The 14936-nt window shown below is 38.6% G+C and overlaps 1 protein-coding gene across 2 annotated transcripts in view; it reads left to right on the top strand.

Annotated features, from left to right (window-relative positions):
• Positions 1-13613, top strand: part of ZSWIM6 (zinc finger SWIM-type containing 6) — a 107471-nt gene extending 93858 nt beyond the window's left edge. For both annotated transcript variants that reach the window (XM_083883642.1, XM_083883643.1), the window contains exons 10-14: positions 1654-1789; positions 6589-6746; positions 7252-7415; positions 9162-9243; positions 11056-13613. In XM_083883642.1, coding sequence (XP_083739768.1) covers positions 1654-1789; positions 6589-6746; positions 7252-7415; positions 9162-9243; positions 11056-11918 — 1403 coding nt within the window. In that variant the 3' untranslated portion in view covers positions 11919-13613. The remainder of the gene's footprint in view (positions 1-1653; positions 1790-6588; positions 6747-7251; positions 7416-9161; positions 9244-11055) is intronic.
• The last annotated feature ends 1323 nt before the right edge of the window (positions 13614-14936 follow it).

Raw genomic sequence — 14936 nt, 5'->3', positions numbered from 1 at the left:
TGTCCAGTAATATTTAATACAAGATTCTTGTTCTCTATCTTACAGTATTTAATGCTTGAACCTCTTGTCACTGAAGTCAGAAAACTGTTTGACACAGTTTTCCTATTAGGAGCAATAACAGTCTTAAGTGAGCAGGAAAAATGTTTGAAACTCAGCAAATAAATAGTTGCCTTTAAGACTGTTGTTGTTTTCTATCATGATGCTGCTGTTATCAAGTTGAAATTTGCACCTTACTGAGAGAGCAAAATCCATTGCCCCAATAATAGGGATAGTTTTCAGATAAATAAAATATGTGATAAAAGTAAAAAGATACTTTAAAATCATGTGGATATGCTGGATTAACAGCCAGCTTTGGTGCACAATCTGACCTTGTGTCCATCATCATAGAATTGTTCAGGTTGGAAAAGACTAATAATATTACTGAATCCAGCCATTAAGCCCAGCCACCACTGTGTTCACCACTAAACCATGTCCCTAAGTGACACATCCACACTTAATTTGAACACTTTCAATGATGGTGATTCCACCACTGTCCTGGGCACTCTTTTCCAATGCCTAACCAGCCTTTCAGTTAGGAAGTTTTTTGTAATATCCAGTCTAAATCTTGCCTGGCACAATCTGAAGCCGTTGCCTTTCATCCTGCCACTGGTTGCCTGGGGCAGGTGTAGGGAGTGATAAGGTCTCCCATGACCCTCTTTTTCTCCAGCATTAAACACCCCTAGATACCTCAGCTGCTCCTCACAGGACTGGTGCTCCAGATCCTTCCCCAGCTCCACTGCCCTTCTCTGGGCTCACTCCAGCACCTCAATGTCTTTTGTGTAGTGATGTACCAGAGCTGGACACAGCACTTGAGGTTTGGCCTCACTAGTGCCCAGCACAGGGGGACAATCCCTGCCCTGCTCCTGCTGATCCAAGCCAGGATGCCAATGGCCTTCTTGGCCACCTGGGCACACCCTGGTTCATGTCACCAGCACCCTGAGCTCCTTTTCCACTGAGCAGCTTCCCAGTTACTCTGTCTCCAGCCTATGGAGCTGCATGGAGTTGTTGCGACCCAAGGGCAGGACCTGGATCTTGAGTCATGACCACATCCAGACCAAAAGGTTATTTAAATGCCAGTGTAAGGTGAGATATTTGAGGGATCAGGTGCTGCTGTGGTGATTGGTCATGTAATTTCAATGAAAGCTATGCATTTTTCTATGGTTGTCATTCTTTTTTTTTCTGATGAATTTTGTGATAGCAGTGGCACACCAACAGAGTGTATGGGTATTGATGTGCTTAATATCACTGTGTGGAGGCAGTGCTAGAATTATTACTTTCTTCTTTTTCATACCAGGCTTGCTGAATGAGCCTCGTGGAGTACTGTAGCTATTCTGTCATTCGTATAAGCACTGGGAGTGTGCTTAGTATTATACAGTTTGCAGTCTGTCTTGTTTTCCTAAATAATACATGGTATTTAGTATAACCGTAACACATTGTGTATATGTGATGCGTTACCTCTTTCACTGAAAACAGCAATGTAACTTCACCTTTTATGAAGTAGGCTGTATCTCTGAATACCACTTCTAGCTGAAGGTGTACTGAATGCTTTTACAGGTTCAGAAGTTGGGGGTTAGCAGTTTGTAAAGACTGACATTCTGTTTCTCTCTCCTCCAGGTGGACCATATAGTGGCTTAGGTGAAGTCATCCATCGAGAGAGTGTTCCAATGCACACATTTGCCAAGTATCTCTTCACCTCTCTCCTACCTCATGATGCTGAATTGGCATACAAAACTGCACTGAGAGCCATGCGGTAAGTGTTCCTGAGTTGTCTAAAAAGAGCACTAGTAGTGGATGTGGAAAGAGGAAAGAACTTTGGTAATCAAGACCTAGTCTATTTTTATAATATGTGCATTCTTCCATTCAAGGAGTGAAGGAGGTACTGTTTTGGTTCTGTCATCTACAAAAATAAATGGTATCTGTAATAACTATATTATGATAATTTATAAATGTCGAGTTCGTGTTTTAGACTTGTAAAACAGGATTTTCTACTTCAAATAGTTCTAGAATCCCACAAGATTTTGTGTTATAAAGCCACTCTAGCACATCATTCTCCCACCCATGTGGTTGTGGGTGCATGATGGTATTGGTAATGAAATAAGGAAAGGAGTATTTCACCATAAGTCTCAGGATTGTTTTGCTGCTTAGTCTGCTCAGCAGGACAATTTGTTTCACTCACCTTCTTTATGAATTGACTCTCAACAATAGATTTGAGTGGTGTGGTCAGAGTCTTTACATTTTTTAGTGCTTCATAACATCTTAGCCTCTTCTGAGTGAATGTTGGGATCTAAATGGGGTATGTCCATTGATAATAGAATGTCTAGTTTCCATCCCATTTGTCTTCAGTAATCAGGATAAATATGTTTCTCAGGCAATGTTCAGTGTGTGCTGTCTCTGTGCCAGGGCAGGTCAGATTGGTAATGATATCTAAGAAAAGATTTCTGAATGAGTTTTCAAGGACTTGATGATCAGTGATAAAACTGTTGTCCAAATAGATTGCAGGGAAGAAAGTGGTCCCATCTGAATTGTCTCCTCACTGTCAAGAACCTAGTAGTTGATGGTTGACAAAGAGTAGACGCTCAACTGAATACTAATAGCAGTCAAGTCTTAGATTATAAAAAAGAAAAAAATTTAGTTTTCCTGGCCATTATCACCAAGCACGATTGCACAGTGTCAGAAGGACATCCTATCCACATGAAGAGTATTTAGTTTCATCAAACAGGTTGTGTCTGTATGGTTTGGAGGTGTTTATACTGGATCTACTTTCTCCAAAAAGCTAAATAAGAAGAAAATAATTCCTACATTCAAAGGACTAAAGAGGAGGCCCTGCATGACAACAAAATACAAGCTGTCAGTTTAAGCCAAAGGTTTGCTTAGCCTGTTGTGTATTTTCCTGCTTCCAAGAATGTGTAGTAATGGATGTTATGGGAAGAGTCTGAAAAATGTGAAGAGTGACCTTGCATACTTACTGGTTACAATTAGCTTTTTAGGAAATAGATTGAGAAGACAAAAGTACATTAATTGAGGACATTCAAATGTATGATCAGAAAGCTACCTGAGCCACTTAAGTTTGCTATTCGTCTTTTATCTCAAGCTGAGTACATCAATAACTCAGAACAGGAAGATGGTACAAAACTTGTTATGTGGGAGTTTTTTGGTTGGTTTTGTTTTATTTTGTTTTTGTTTCTTTGGTTGGTTTGCCTGTGTTTCGTTTGGGTTTGGGTTTTTTGTAAGAAAAAAATTAATTATTTTATAAGATATACTTGTATCTTATATTTAATTTCAGTTACTACATCAAGTATTTTTCAAGAGGTGGTTTGTATGGATTTTTCCTCCTTAAACTAAACTATTGAAATGGTCCTCCCAGACTTAAGTAGTCATCTGACATATTCCCTCTCCTGCCCTCCTCCTGGGGGCTTTAGCTAGCTCAGTTATTAGGAGGATTTGGAGAGAATTATATCAAGGACGAGGTGAGATATCTCAGAAGAGGCCCTTTCCCCAGGACATTCGTCACAGGCATTTATTCTTCGAGTTTCCAGGGGGGAAAGAGAGCGTACAAAGGAAGGGGAGACAATTTATAGCCTCTCAGCTCAGAGGAGAGATAGCTGGACCACGGCCAATGGGGTCAAAGAAGGAAGTAAGGGTCATTCTAAGTGGTCAGGGAATCCAGGGGGTCAGGAGGGAGAAACCATTTCCCTAGAGAATTACAACAGTCATCCATCAGCAGCTTTCCTGAGTACCTCAGTAAACATGGAGTCAATATTCAGTTTTGTTTGAACGAGGATTTGCCCAGAAACCAGTCGTAACTGAAAACTTGTTTTTTGGAAGGTTCCTTTTTCAACTAGAGAAACAAGCAAGACACTGAAAGATCCAAATGATGAAATCTTAAGTTAGTCTTGGGTCACTCCAGCCCTCATTTGCTATAAAGCTGTCATCTCAACCAAAGAAATTACTTCTTAAATAGACCAGTATAAGAAAGAATTGTCTTTTTGTTTCCATCTGGTAAAATCACAGGAGACGTCAGTTTAGTCAGGGCTATTTTCCCTCTATTTTTTCATCACTTTATAAGACAGATAGCCCTAGACAGTCATTATTCTTTTTGTAATTTGATATTTGGCACTCTTCAGAAATGTGGACTGCTGTCTTGAGCTATGGTGATGGCAGATTTAGACACTTCCTATTCCATGCCTGTCTGCATTTTTCTGCACTTCTTAAATTCTCCTGAAGAAGGACAATTATTTTTTCTATTCACACCAAAATGTTAGTTCAGTGAATAAAGAACTCTCAATACAAACCCCTTCTTGAGGGAACGAGAATAAAGCAAACATGAAGATTGAATGTCTGTCTCATGGCTGAGAGGTTCAGTACGTCAGAAGATGAAAACTTGAACATCTTGTCTTCTATGGGAGAGAGGAAGTGGCTGTGGCAAGGGAGAAATCCCATATGGAAGTTAGTAAAGGTGCTGCATGGAAATCTCTAGAGCTGCTCATGCTTTTAGAAATGAAGCTTCTTTTCTCACATCAACATTTATTAAAGAAGTTAATTTCCCCAAGATCCCAGCTAGTTGCTCTTCAGATAGAAGTGTTTAGTGTCAGTCTGCATAGAAGTTTACATGGATCAATTACCAGCAGCTCAGGAGTATTTAACCTCTCTGTATGCAAATACACCTGTTGCTGTGTAATTTTTTGAGTCCTGTTTTAGTATATGGAGCACTTAATATGAAATAAATGGAAACTGAGACCACAAAGCCATTTATGTATGCACCTCAGGTTGATAATGACAGGGTTGTGCAGTCCTTGATGGTCACTTCTATCTACAGTTTTCTGCTTGCAGCACTGAAACATATGGAGCACAGCCTTGGAGAACGTGGATCTGCAGTGACCTAGTTGACTGCTCACTTGGAATCTGAACTTGAATATTTGGCTTAGTTTGGCTTGATCCCTTGTTAAGCCTGAATTTCAGCCAGGCTTTGGGAACCAGACTTTAATGGTGACGTTTAATCACAAGGTAGCTTTGCTAAAACCTAACTAAATAATTGATGTTTCAAAAGGGAAAAAGAAGTTAAGAATGCCAAATCTACTTGTGCTTTTCTGGTGTTCCCTAACCTTGCCAAAATTGTGTGAAAGCCACCAATTCACAACAGCATTTCTTTTCACAGCAAAAGAGCACAGAAGCTGGCAGTGAAATTTGAACTGACAAAAGATTTCTCCAAAACAGCCTTTCTTTTATGCTTTTTGTCTATTTACTGTTACTCATAACCTACTAATCCCTTTCTTCATTTAATAGTTAGGATCTCTTTTGTTCATTTAAGCTATCTTAAAATGCACCTCTGCAACCTCACTCTGTGCTTGGAAAAAATCAGGTTTAGAATATGTTTATAAAGAGGTGTCTTAGTGCTGCTAGAGAATAGATTTGACTTGATACAAGGGGTTTTTTTCATATTTTCATGCACATTTCACTTTTTATGCACATGTGTTTGTGATAGTCATTTGGATGGTGTGTTGTATTTTTATGTGCCTACTAGATGCCTTCCCATAAATTCAAAATTACCTTTCTCAGTAAATTCTTAAATATATTACTATACTTTATTATTATACTAATATATCATATACTTCAGAAATCTAAAAAAACCCAATGGAACTTAAATCCATCTTAATGGAAAAAAAACCCAAACATACTCCACAGCTGCTTACAGAACTTAGGTATTTATTTAAGTATAAGAAATTGTAGTTTACATTTAAATGGGCTTATTCTGTAAGAAATAGTCCATCACTAAAAAACACAATGCATCGGATTTTCAATGTTTGGTGGTCAAAAGTTTTATTGACGAAAGAGATGCAACTTCCTTGATCCTCACAGATCACTTCCTTCTCGAAAATCATGTGTATATGAAAGCTGGTAGAAACAGACCTCAGATACTAAGAGACATCAAGAAGCTAAGTGCTGGAAAAGCTTCTCTCCTGGACATTGCCTTATCACTATTTCTTTAACTGCTCATATGCTGAAACTATGCTGAAGTGTATTGAAATAAAAGCCTATTTTTGTTCACTCCTACTTCTTGTACTGACATTTATAAACTAACTGGTGTACTCTCTGTATCTAGTGTATTGCAAGGGCAGTAATGCCAGTCTTTGTTCTGGGCTGTCATTTGGATTGTGGTAGTCGACAACACATTAATTTGAATTTATTAAGTATGAATGCTCCTTGTTGGATAAGACTGTTGTGGATTGATTAATACTTGATGAGAAAATGGAGTGTGAAAATAATTTTAAAGGAAACTTCTCTGTCACTACTGTTTGGAACCCAAACATTGGATTACAGTACATTATAAAATATTGGTAGGTTAAAAATGCCTATTGATGTAGGAAAGTTTGGCAAAATGACTTCTGTCATTCCCCAAGAATAGAAGTGGTTTTCCAATTTATTTTTTTTTCTGAAGCTGAAAAAGCATATTTCATAGATGATATCAAGTGTTCTTGCAGCTTTAGTTTACCACATGAGCAACCAAGTGTAATAGTGCTTTAATGAAAGAGGGTTTCTTTCTTATTTCAGGTTGCTGGTACTGGAATCCACAGCTCCTTCAGGTGACCTGTCCCGCCCTCACCACATAGCATCCGTTGTTCCAAACCGGTATCCCCGCTGGTTCACCCTGAGTCATATCGAATCCCAGCAGTGTGAGCTGGCATCTACCATGCTAACAGCAGCAAAAGGTACACTGCTGTCAGTCATGTACTCAACTAAATGTGTGCTTTTAATATTGCATGGGTAAACAGATCATAAAACTGGTGTGTAGGAGTCCGGATTGCAGTCTGGCAGTAGTTTGAAATGGGTACAACAAACTGAACTGTCTTAAATCTGTCATGTAATTTTCTAGAAAAGTAGTTAATTAGTTAGCTGGTAGCTAGATTAGCTTGGTATGAGGCTGAAGGGACAGCTTTTTCCTGACACATGGCATTGACTATGAGAAACAGAAATCAGTTCTAAAATTCACAGATCAAAGTGACTTTTGGCCCTGCACTGCACTAACACCTTCAGACAGGAGTTTGTGGTCTCTTATATCTTTCATTCATTTAATTATGGAAGTTTTCTGAAAACAGAGTGTGTATAATTGAAACATCATACTATTGCATAGCAATCAATGTCAGTCAATTATAAAGGATCTCTGGGTGTTTCGGAAGCTTGTTCCATTTTGGTGGTTCTGTTTACACCTTGCAGGTGATGTTCGGAGACTGGAAACAGTATTAGAATCCATCCAGAAAAACATCCACTCCTCTTCACACATCTTCAAACTTGCCCAGGATGCATTTAAAATAGCAACACTCATGGACAGCTTGCCAGACATAACTCTTCTGAAAGTTTCTCTGGAGTTGGGCCTTCAGGTATTTCCCTCATTTATTGTTATTATAATAGAAGAAAGAAATTTGGCGTAGTGTTGGTGTATATAGCTTTTAAGCACAGGAAAGGATACTGTCTTTAGTCTCTGTCTGGACTTGGTTTTAAGTTCTGTTTTCTAATACAAGGCTTAATGTACTGGTAAACACAGACCAAGAATCTGCACAGCCTCTTCGTGCCATTTAAGTGGAAGGCAGAGTTGGCATTTCCTGGCTGTGCTCTTCTGTTCAGGGGTGTAGTGGGTTCAGGATTATGTGTAGGACTGGGTAAAAAGTTAAATTACTCTGCTTGACAGAAACGCACTGTATTTTCTGTGTGGTCTTCAGGGGTGTCTTCCTTTTCTTTCTCTTCTTTCCCCTAAATGAGAACTGGTACATGCTTGTTGAAAGCCAAAATCAACCATAATGACTGGTTGCTGAGGCAGAGCATTCAGACAACAGCCCTCTTACTTGCATCGAAGTCCTATACTCCACAAGCTGTGGTATAGTCAGATGCATCTGAGTGTGCTTGAGGTGTAAAAGCACTGCAGATAAGTTTTCAGGCTCTGAGGAGAGACTTTTCAAGCTAAAAGGAGACAGACAAGTAATAATATTAACTGACACTTTTGAATCTTAGAGTTTATGCAGTTCATTTCAACAAAAATAAATACTTCCATCCCTCTTCAGGGAATTCTGAAAAAAACATGGAAAGATCAGAAAACCATTTATTACTTTGCTTCAGTAAATAAAGCTCCAAAGAATTATGGGGAAAGGATATTTTCCCAATTGTTTCTCATGCTGAAGAAAGGTACTAAAATCTTAAATGAAAAGTCTGAGGGTTTTGTATACTTTGTTAGGCTTTCATATTTCCATGGTCACTGTGGAAATCTGTTTCATTTGCCTTAAATGTTTATGTGAGAGAGAGAAAAATACTTCCAACTGACCTGTATGTCACCTCAAGCTTTCACCAAGTATCATTCTATGGAAACAGCACACTTTGGATATTAGTGTATTCATGGATACTCTCTTGTGGTTGACAGTGTCATCAGAATATCTTCAGCAAGGTCTAGCGAAAGTAATGTCACAAACCAAACAAACTGGAACTGTTGTAGAATTTGCTCACTGTTCTGTTCCAAGCTTACCAAAGGTGTATTAAGAATCATAAAGATTTGTTTTCCAGAAGGATGATGCATTGCAGTTTTCTGGTAGTAATTCCCAGCTGTGCAATTTCTTACAGTAACGCTTTTCCTGCAAGAAACAGTGTCAGCACTGTCTCTAGCGGCCTATAGACAATTCCCCCTTCTTTTCTCCTCAACTTAATTGTAATTAGATTGTCTGTATTCAGAATCTCCTACCTGACTACTTACAACAATTATATGCCCTGAAATATCACACAATGATTGCCAGTATTACCAACTTGTGCATAGAGGGAGGAGATGTTATATAATTTAATTCCGATAATTGATCGTTGGTTTTTCTTGTTTGGGAGACGGCTTTTTTTATTGGATAGAGTTTTTTCTTGCCCTCAGATAAAAAAGTCTCTGTCCTCTATCCTTGAAGGATATGCACTTGGAATTACTCTCTGCATGCTGTTCAAAAATATCTGAACAGCCTTTTTAAAATTGTTTGACATATCAACTGAGAAAGAGGAAATGGAGTGGAGAGGGCAAAAGCCTGCCATTTTAAACTCCAGTGTGTATGTCCACGGCCTTGGTTTTCAATGTAATTTTTATTTTGTTTGTGTTCTTTTAACAGGTGATGCGGATGACGCTGTCAACGCTGAATTGGCGACGGCGGGAAATGGTGAGGTGGTTGGTAACATGTGCAACAGAAGTAGGTATGTTCTGAAATGTTTCTCTTGTCAGCTGCTCTTACGGGGGGGGCTTGATCTTCCTTATCAATACCCAAGTTCTGCAAATGCCTCCCACTCATGTTCATCTCTAGAATTCCTTTGGTGAGAACACATTATGGCAGTGATTAGTGGGTGTTTTTAGGCACAAAGCAAATGAGACAATAGTTGAGTAATGCAGTGTGACTTCTTTCCCCCATAAGGTGTAGGTGTACATAACATATGGGAAGTACCCATATGCAAATACTGAATACCCAAAATACTCAATACAGAAGTGGGAGAACAGTGCTCTCTCAGGTAGCATGTTCATATCATTTTTGGGCTTTGCCATAGATTTCCTGCATGTCTTCATGAGGCATCCCATAAACCTTCCGTGTTGAGGTTTACCATCTTCAAAATGAGGATACAGGGGTCTGAAAAAGAAGATGAATGCATTAAAAGCTGTATAGCTCTTTTAAAAAAATCAAAAATCAGCAGCAATGTTAATGGGAACAATCTAAGTACTTATGATAATGGAGCCACTTTAATTGTCACTTAAGATATTTCTGGAGAACATATTTCTCTGTTTTATTTCTTCCTTCTTCATATATTTGAGTTGGATTGCACAGATGCTTCTTGAGTTTCACAACTTTGGAGAATTGCTGCTGCTTATTCTCTGTTTTAATTTATTCTTTGCTTTATGCTTAGCTGGCCATATTTTGTTGTCAGTAGCATGGGGAAATAGAGCTTGCCTTTGTATGCCCTTAGCCAGAAAGTGGTTTGTGTCTGCAAATTTTCATGCAATGCTCTTGTTTTATTGCTTTTATATCTTTGCTAAGATAATTTTTGCTGAGGTTATCTCACAGATATTAGTGTTTGAATATTATTTTGTGCAGTTACATCTCAGCAAATAAAATACTGGGTTTAAAATTGCTTTAAATTGGTTTACATATTCTAATAGAAATGTCCTGTAAAGAACCTATAATGTTGCGCAGAGTACTCTTGAGACTTAATCAACAGAGTAAAGAATCAATATGGTAATGCTAGGAATCTGTTTATTTAAATGAAGATACTGTATTCTCTGGGTATGCTGGTTTGCTGCAAATGAGTGAAGGGTGCATGGGAAGCATCAGAGTCCTGCAGAGAAAATGAAGACCCTCTGTGTGTGGTTTAGGTGGGCTCACGAATGTGTGTAAACTGCCTCTGGCAATAAGGCACTCCAGTTAGCTCTAGGTTCAATTTATGGAACCCATCAGTGTTTTTCTCCACCTGCCAAACACACTGGTAATACAGTGACACTGAGAAATACAATATCCAGTAGTTCATATTTCTCATTGTATTTCCCTAATAAGGACCTTTAGATATGCTTAATAAGTTTTGCTAAGATATGCCATGGTGTTCCCTTAAGAGAGCCATTTTGCCTACTTTTCATATGTGCTGTGCCTTGAGATTTTACAGTGAGAAAAGAGGTTGCAGTTGCCCTGGTGTGCAAGGTGGGGGCTGCTTTTGAGTGAGATGATGAGACAAAATGAGCCAGAATGTTTTACCCAGATTGTCTTAAGTAAAATAGCTCAGCTGTCACAACAGGAGATTAAAGCTTATCTTGCAGACTATTTATGTTATTTTCTGGGTTTATGTGATTGCTGCAGAGTTTGCACAGTAGTCTTGGTTTTAATGTTCTTTTCTAGCCATGCTGTCTGTGAGCTCTTCTTGCTGGGATGTACTGGTAACCTCTCAGACTTTGTGGGAAGTATAATCTGTTGAACATCTCTGTCTGCTGGGTTTTATCAGTTGTGGCTAATCCTTTCTTTCTCTCCCCAGGTGTTTATGCACTGGATAGTATAATGCAAAACTGGTTTACACTTTTCACTCCAACAGAAGCCACTAGTATTGTTGCTACAACAGTGATGTCCAACAGCACCATCGTCCGTCTCCATCTGGACTGCCATCAGCAGGAGAAGCTGGCCGGCAGTGCTAGGACGCTTGCTCTACAGTGTGCCATGAAGGATCCTCAAAACTGTGCCCTTTCTGCACTGACCCTATGTGAGAAGGATCACATAGCTTTTGAGACCGCTTACCAAATCGTTCTGGATGCTGCTACAGCTGGCATGAGCTACTCGCAGCTTTTTACCATAGCACGATACATGGAGCACCGCGGTTACCCCATGCGGGCCTACAAGCTGGCCACCTTGGCCATGACACATCTCAACCTGAGTTACAATCAGGACACACACCCTGCCATTAATGACGTTCTGTGGGCATGTGCGCTCAGCCACTCCCTTGGGAAAAATGAGCTAGCAGCTATAATACCTCTGGTGGTCAAAAGTGTCAAGTGTGCAACAGTACTGTCAGACATTTTGCGTAGGTGTACTTTGACCACTCCCGGCATGGTGGGACTTCATGGAAGGAGGAACTCTGGTAAGCTCATGTCACTGGACAAAGCCCCTTTACGGCAACTCTTGGATGCCACAATTGGAGCCTACATTAATACGACGCATTCACGTCTCACTCACATCAGCCCACGACACTATAGTGAGTTTATAGAGTTCCTCAGCAAGGCACGAGAGACCTTCCTAATGGCTCATGACGGTCACATCCAGTTTACACAGTTTATTGACAACCTAAAACAAATCTACAAAGGCAAAAAGAAACTGATGATGCTGGTTCGTGAGCGGTTTGGTTGACGGAAATGAGTGAATGGGGATCTGGGGGGGGGAGGGGTGGTTTATTTTTACTTGAGCCTGCCTTTGTATCCTTTTTAACTTAAAGAAACAGAGCCACACCGGTATTATATGTGTATAGTTATATTGAGTTTGCAAACTAAACTGTCATGATGTGAAAGTTTGTGTGTTTAATTTTCTTTTCTCTTTTCTGTTTTGTATGAGAGAGAGGTTAAAAAAAGTTTGGTTTACACTGAGTATATGTTGTCAAGTGGCAAAAGCCCACATCGCTCTCCTGTTCTTTCTGTATACGTTCACAGCCTCAAAAACAAACATATATTGCAATGGCTTTAAAAACCAAACAGAACACCTCCATCCTGTGATAAGTACCTCGAATGGATTCAGCTTTACTCCTTTGTAACTCATCCTTACATTTCAGCGTATTTAAACAAACCAACAAATGAAATACTAATAGTTAAAAGGCTGACCACGTGGCTTTGCAGTGCTGTTCATCCAGAAGCATGGCACACAATGCTTGTGCATGTGGAAACTTAGCAACTGTCAACATACATTCTCAGGGATTTATCAAAAAAAATTAAAAAATGAATGAGAGCATTTATTGTACTGTATATATATTATAGTATATGTCTGAATATTGAAAAATATAACATTAACTAATTTATAAAAAAATCTATGTAATGCAAAATACTTGAAGCTGCAGTAGCTTGGTTTTAAACAAAAAAAAAAACCTATCAGAAGGACTAAAGTGCGCCTTGCTTCAGGGTTGGCTCAGGTGGTGAACTATATGCTGGGCATCTATGCAGAGCCACCTTTTGGAATGCATGGTTGGACTGATACCTATTGGGGAAAATTTTATATATATATATTTATACAACTTGTGTATACATATATATGTATACACACATACACACATGCTTGTAACAGGCACTATAGTAAAGAGGGACAACAAAAAATACACAGCCAGAGCAGCAAGCCTTAGCATTAAGAATACAGTATGCCAGAATTGGGGTTTGTGCCTCCTAGCCTAGAAGACTTAAAGAATATCCTTTTTGACACAAAACACAAAATGTTTTCCAAAATTATTGACATGATATGTTACGCCTTTGCAGTGAGCTAATAATAAGCTAACCTTTGTGCACAAATAACATATATATATATTATATATATATATTCTGCATAGGTATTTTGACTTTGTGCAGGACAGAAAGTTGTGTAGGTATGACTGTTCTACTTTTCAGTTTGTTTTTTTAATATATTTTATTTTCTCTAGAATTACTCAAACAAAAGCAGCCTTCTATCTTGCCTTGTCTTAATGCTTTAAAATAACCAAACTGGAGATCTAACTACCAAACTGTTCATTATATTATTAAATACCAACTTTGGTTACAGTATAGTGTCTTTACTTTAGCTGATGGTTCTGTATCCTTGTGCTTTTTAAAGCAGATTTTATGTTTTGGTGCAAAAGTTGTCCAGTGTCTCTTGTTCCCTTCATTAGAGAACATGCTAGAGGTATGTTTGTAGGTATTTTTGTTTAGAAAAACTATTTCATGCTCTCCATTTTATTTATTATAATAGGTAAAAAGGTTGTACTTCATCACCCATGTAAACATGCTCATGAAGTTGAAAGTAATTAAGATTTGATACACTGATATCAATTTATTTATGTAACTAAATCACTGTTTTATAAACTTGTTAATGATCAACAATTTTTTTGTTTTGATTAAAATTAGTTTTTTGAAAGTTGATTCTGCTTCCTTTAATGGTGTCTGTTACTGGAATTGAATTGTGTTCATAGATCATGAATGCCCATCTAATGATTTCACTGCAATGTGGTGGCATGCAATACGACCACCAAGTCCAAGAAATAAATGGTATGTTCCTCAAAAATCAGCTGAGGAATGGTAATGTTCACAGCTGCTGATGGAAGAAGACCTGGTACTTCAGAGGAGGGGCCAAATACTGCCTGTGTCTGAAGAGGTGTGTTCTGTACATCAAAGAGTAAGCCTTGATGTACCATCCTGGTCAGATCCTGGAGGGTGTGTGAGTGTGTTTCCTTCCACTCTGGATTATTTGGGTGACCATGGAAGTTGAGACGTGCTGCAGATGTGTTCAAGGACAATTCTTTCTGTTCATTGATTGGCTTTTCTAAAGTGTTTTATGTATTTTCAGTCATGCAGCTCATTCCACTCAGCATGACATTCTTGCTCATCAGTTGATAGCTGATATTTCTATTTTTTGGAGCCCTTACTCCATAAGAACTGTGAATTTTCTAGCCCTCAGAGAATAATGCAGTATAATACAGTTGAAGAGGAAATTGAAGAGGAGCTTTCTGCTTTACCACCATTTAATAATATTAGGAATGTTACTTCATGTCATATTTGATCTGATCACCTTCAATTCGCTTTTTTTTTTTAGTATCTTCAGCTAAAAAGAGAATTAGTATGCAGCAAGCAACTAACAGAGATACCAGTGTAACCATGAATTCTGACAGTGAGGCTTGCATCACTGAGGATTAAGAAGGAAAAGGTCTGAATCTTTGTACAACTTGTCACGTAAAAAATATGAGTCTTTTACCAAGTCTTGCTAACAGCTGAGATGTCCTGACCTAATAGTGCTAACATTCCTGTGACATTTTGTGACTTCTATTCCTTCCAAGTATTGAATTCTCATTATATTTTTGGTTCATTATTCTGTCCTAGATGAATTACCCGTCATGGACAGTAGCCCACCAAGGAAAAAAGGGAAGTATCATTCCAATCATTCCATTCCGTAATAAAGTCTGCATGGTTGCTTTTTTTGGTGGTAGTTTTAGTTGTTTTGTTTTGTTTTTGTTTTTTTTCTAATTTTACAAATAATGCCACTGTAAGGATAGTCCTGGAATATGGAGGTTGCAAAACTGAGGTCTCTTTGAGGACCAGGCGTTAGAATTAAATTCAGTCATGGTAGTTGTCACCTGGTTAGAAAAAGCTGCTTCTTGCAGAACTAATGGAATTCTATTTAACTTATTTTCATGACTGAGTA

The sequence above is a fragment of the Zosterops lateralis genome (genome assembly GCF_965231275.1).
Source record: "Zosterops lateralis genome assembly, chromosome: Z".
Taxonomy (NCBI): Eukaryota; Metazoa; Chordata; class Aves; order Passeriformes; family Zosteropidae; genus Zosterops; species Zosterops lateralis.
This window is presented reverse-complemented; position numbering and strand designations above follow the sequence as displayed.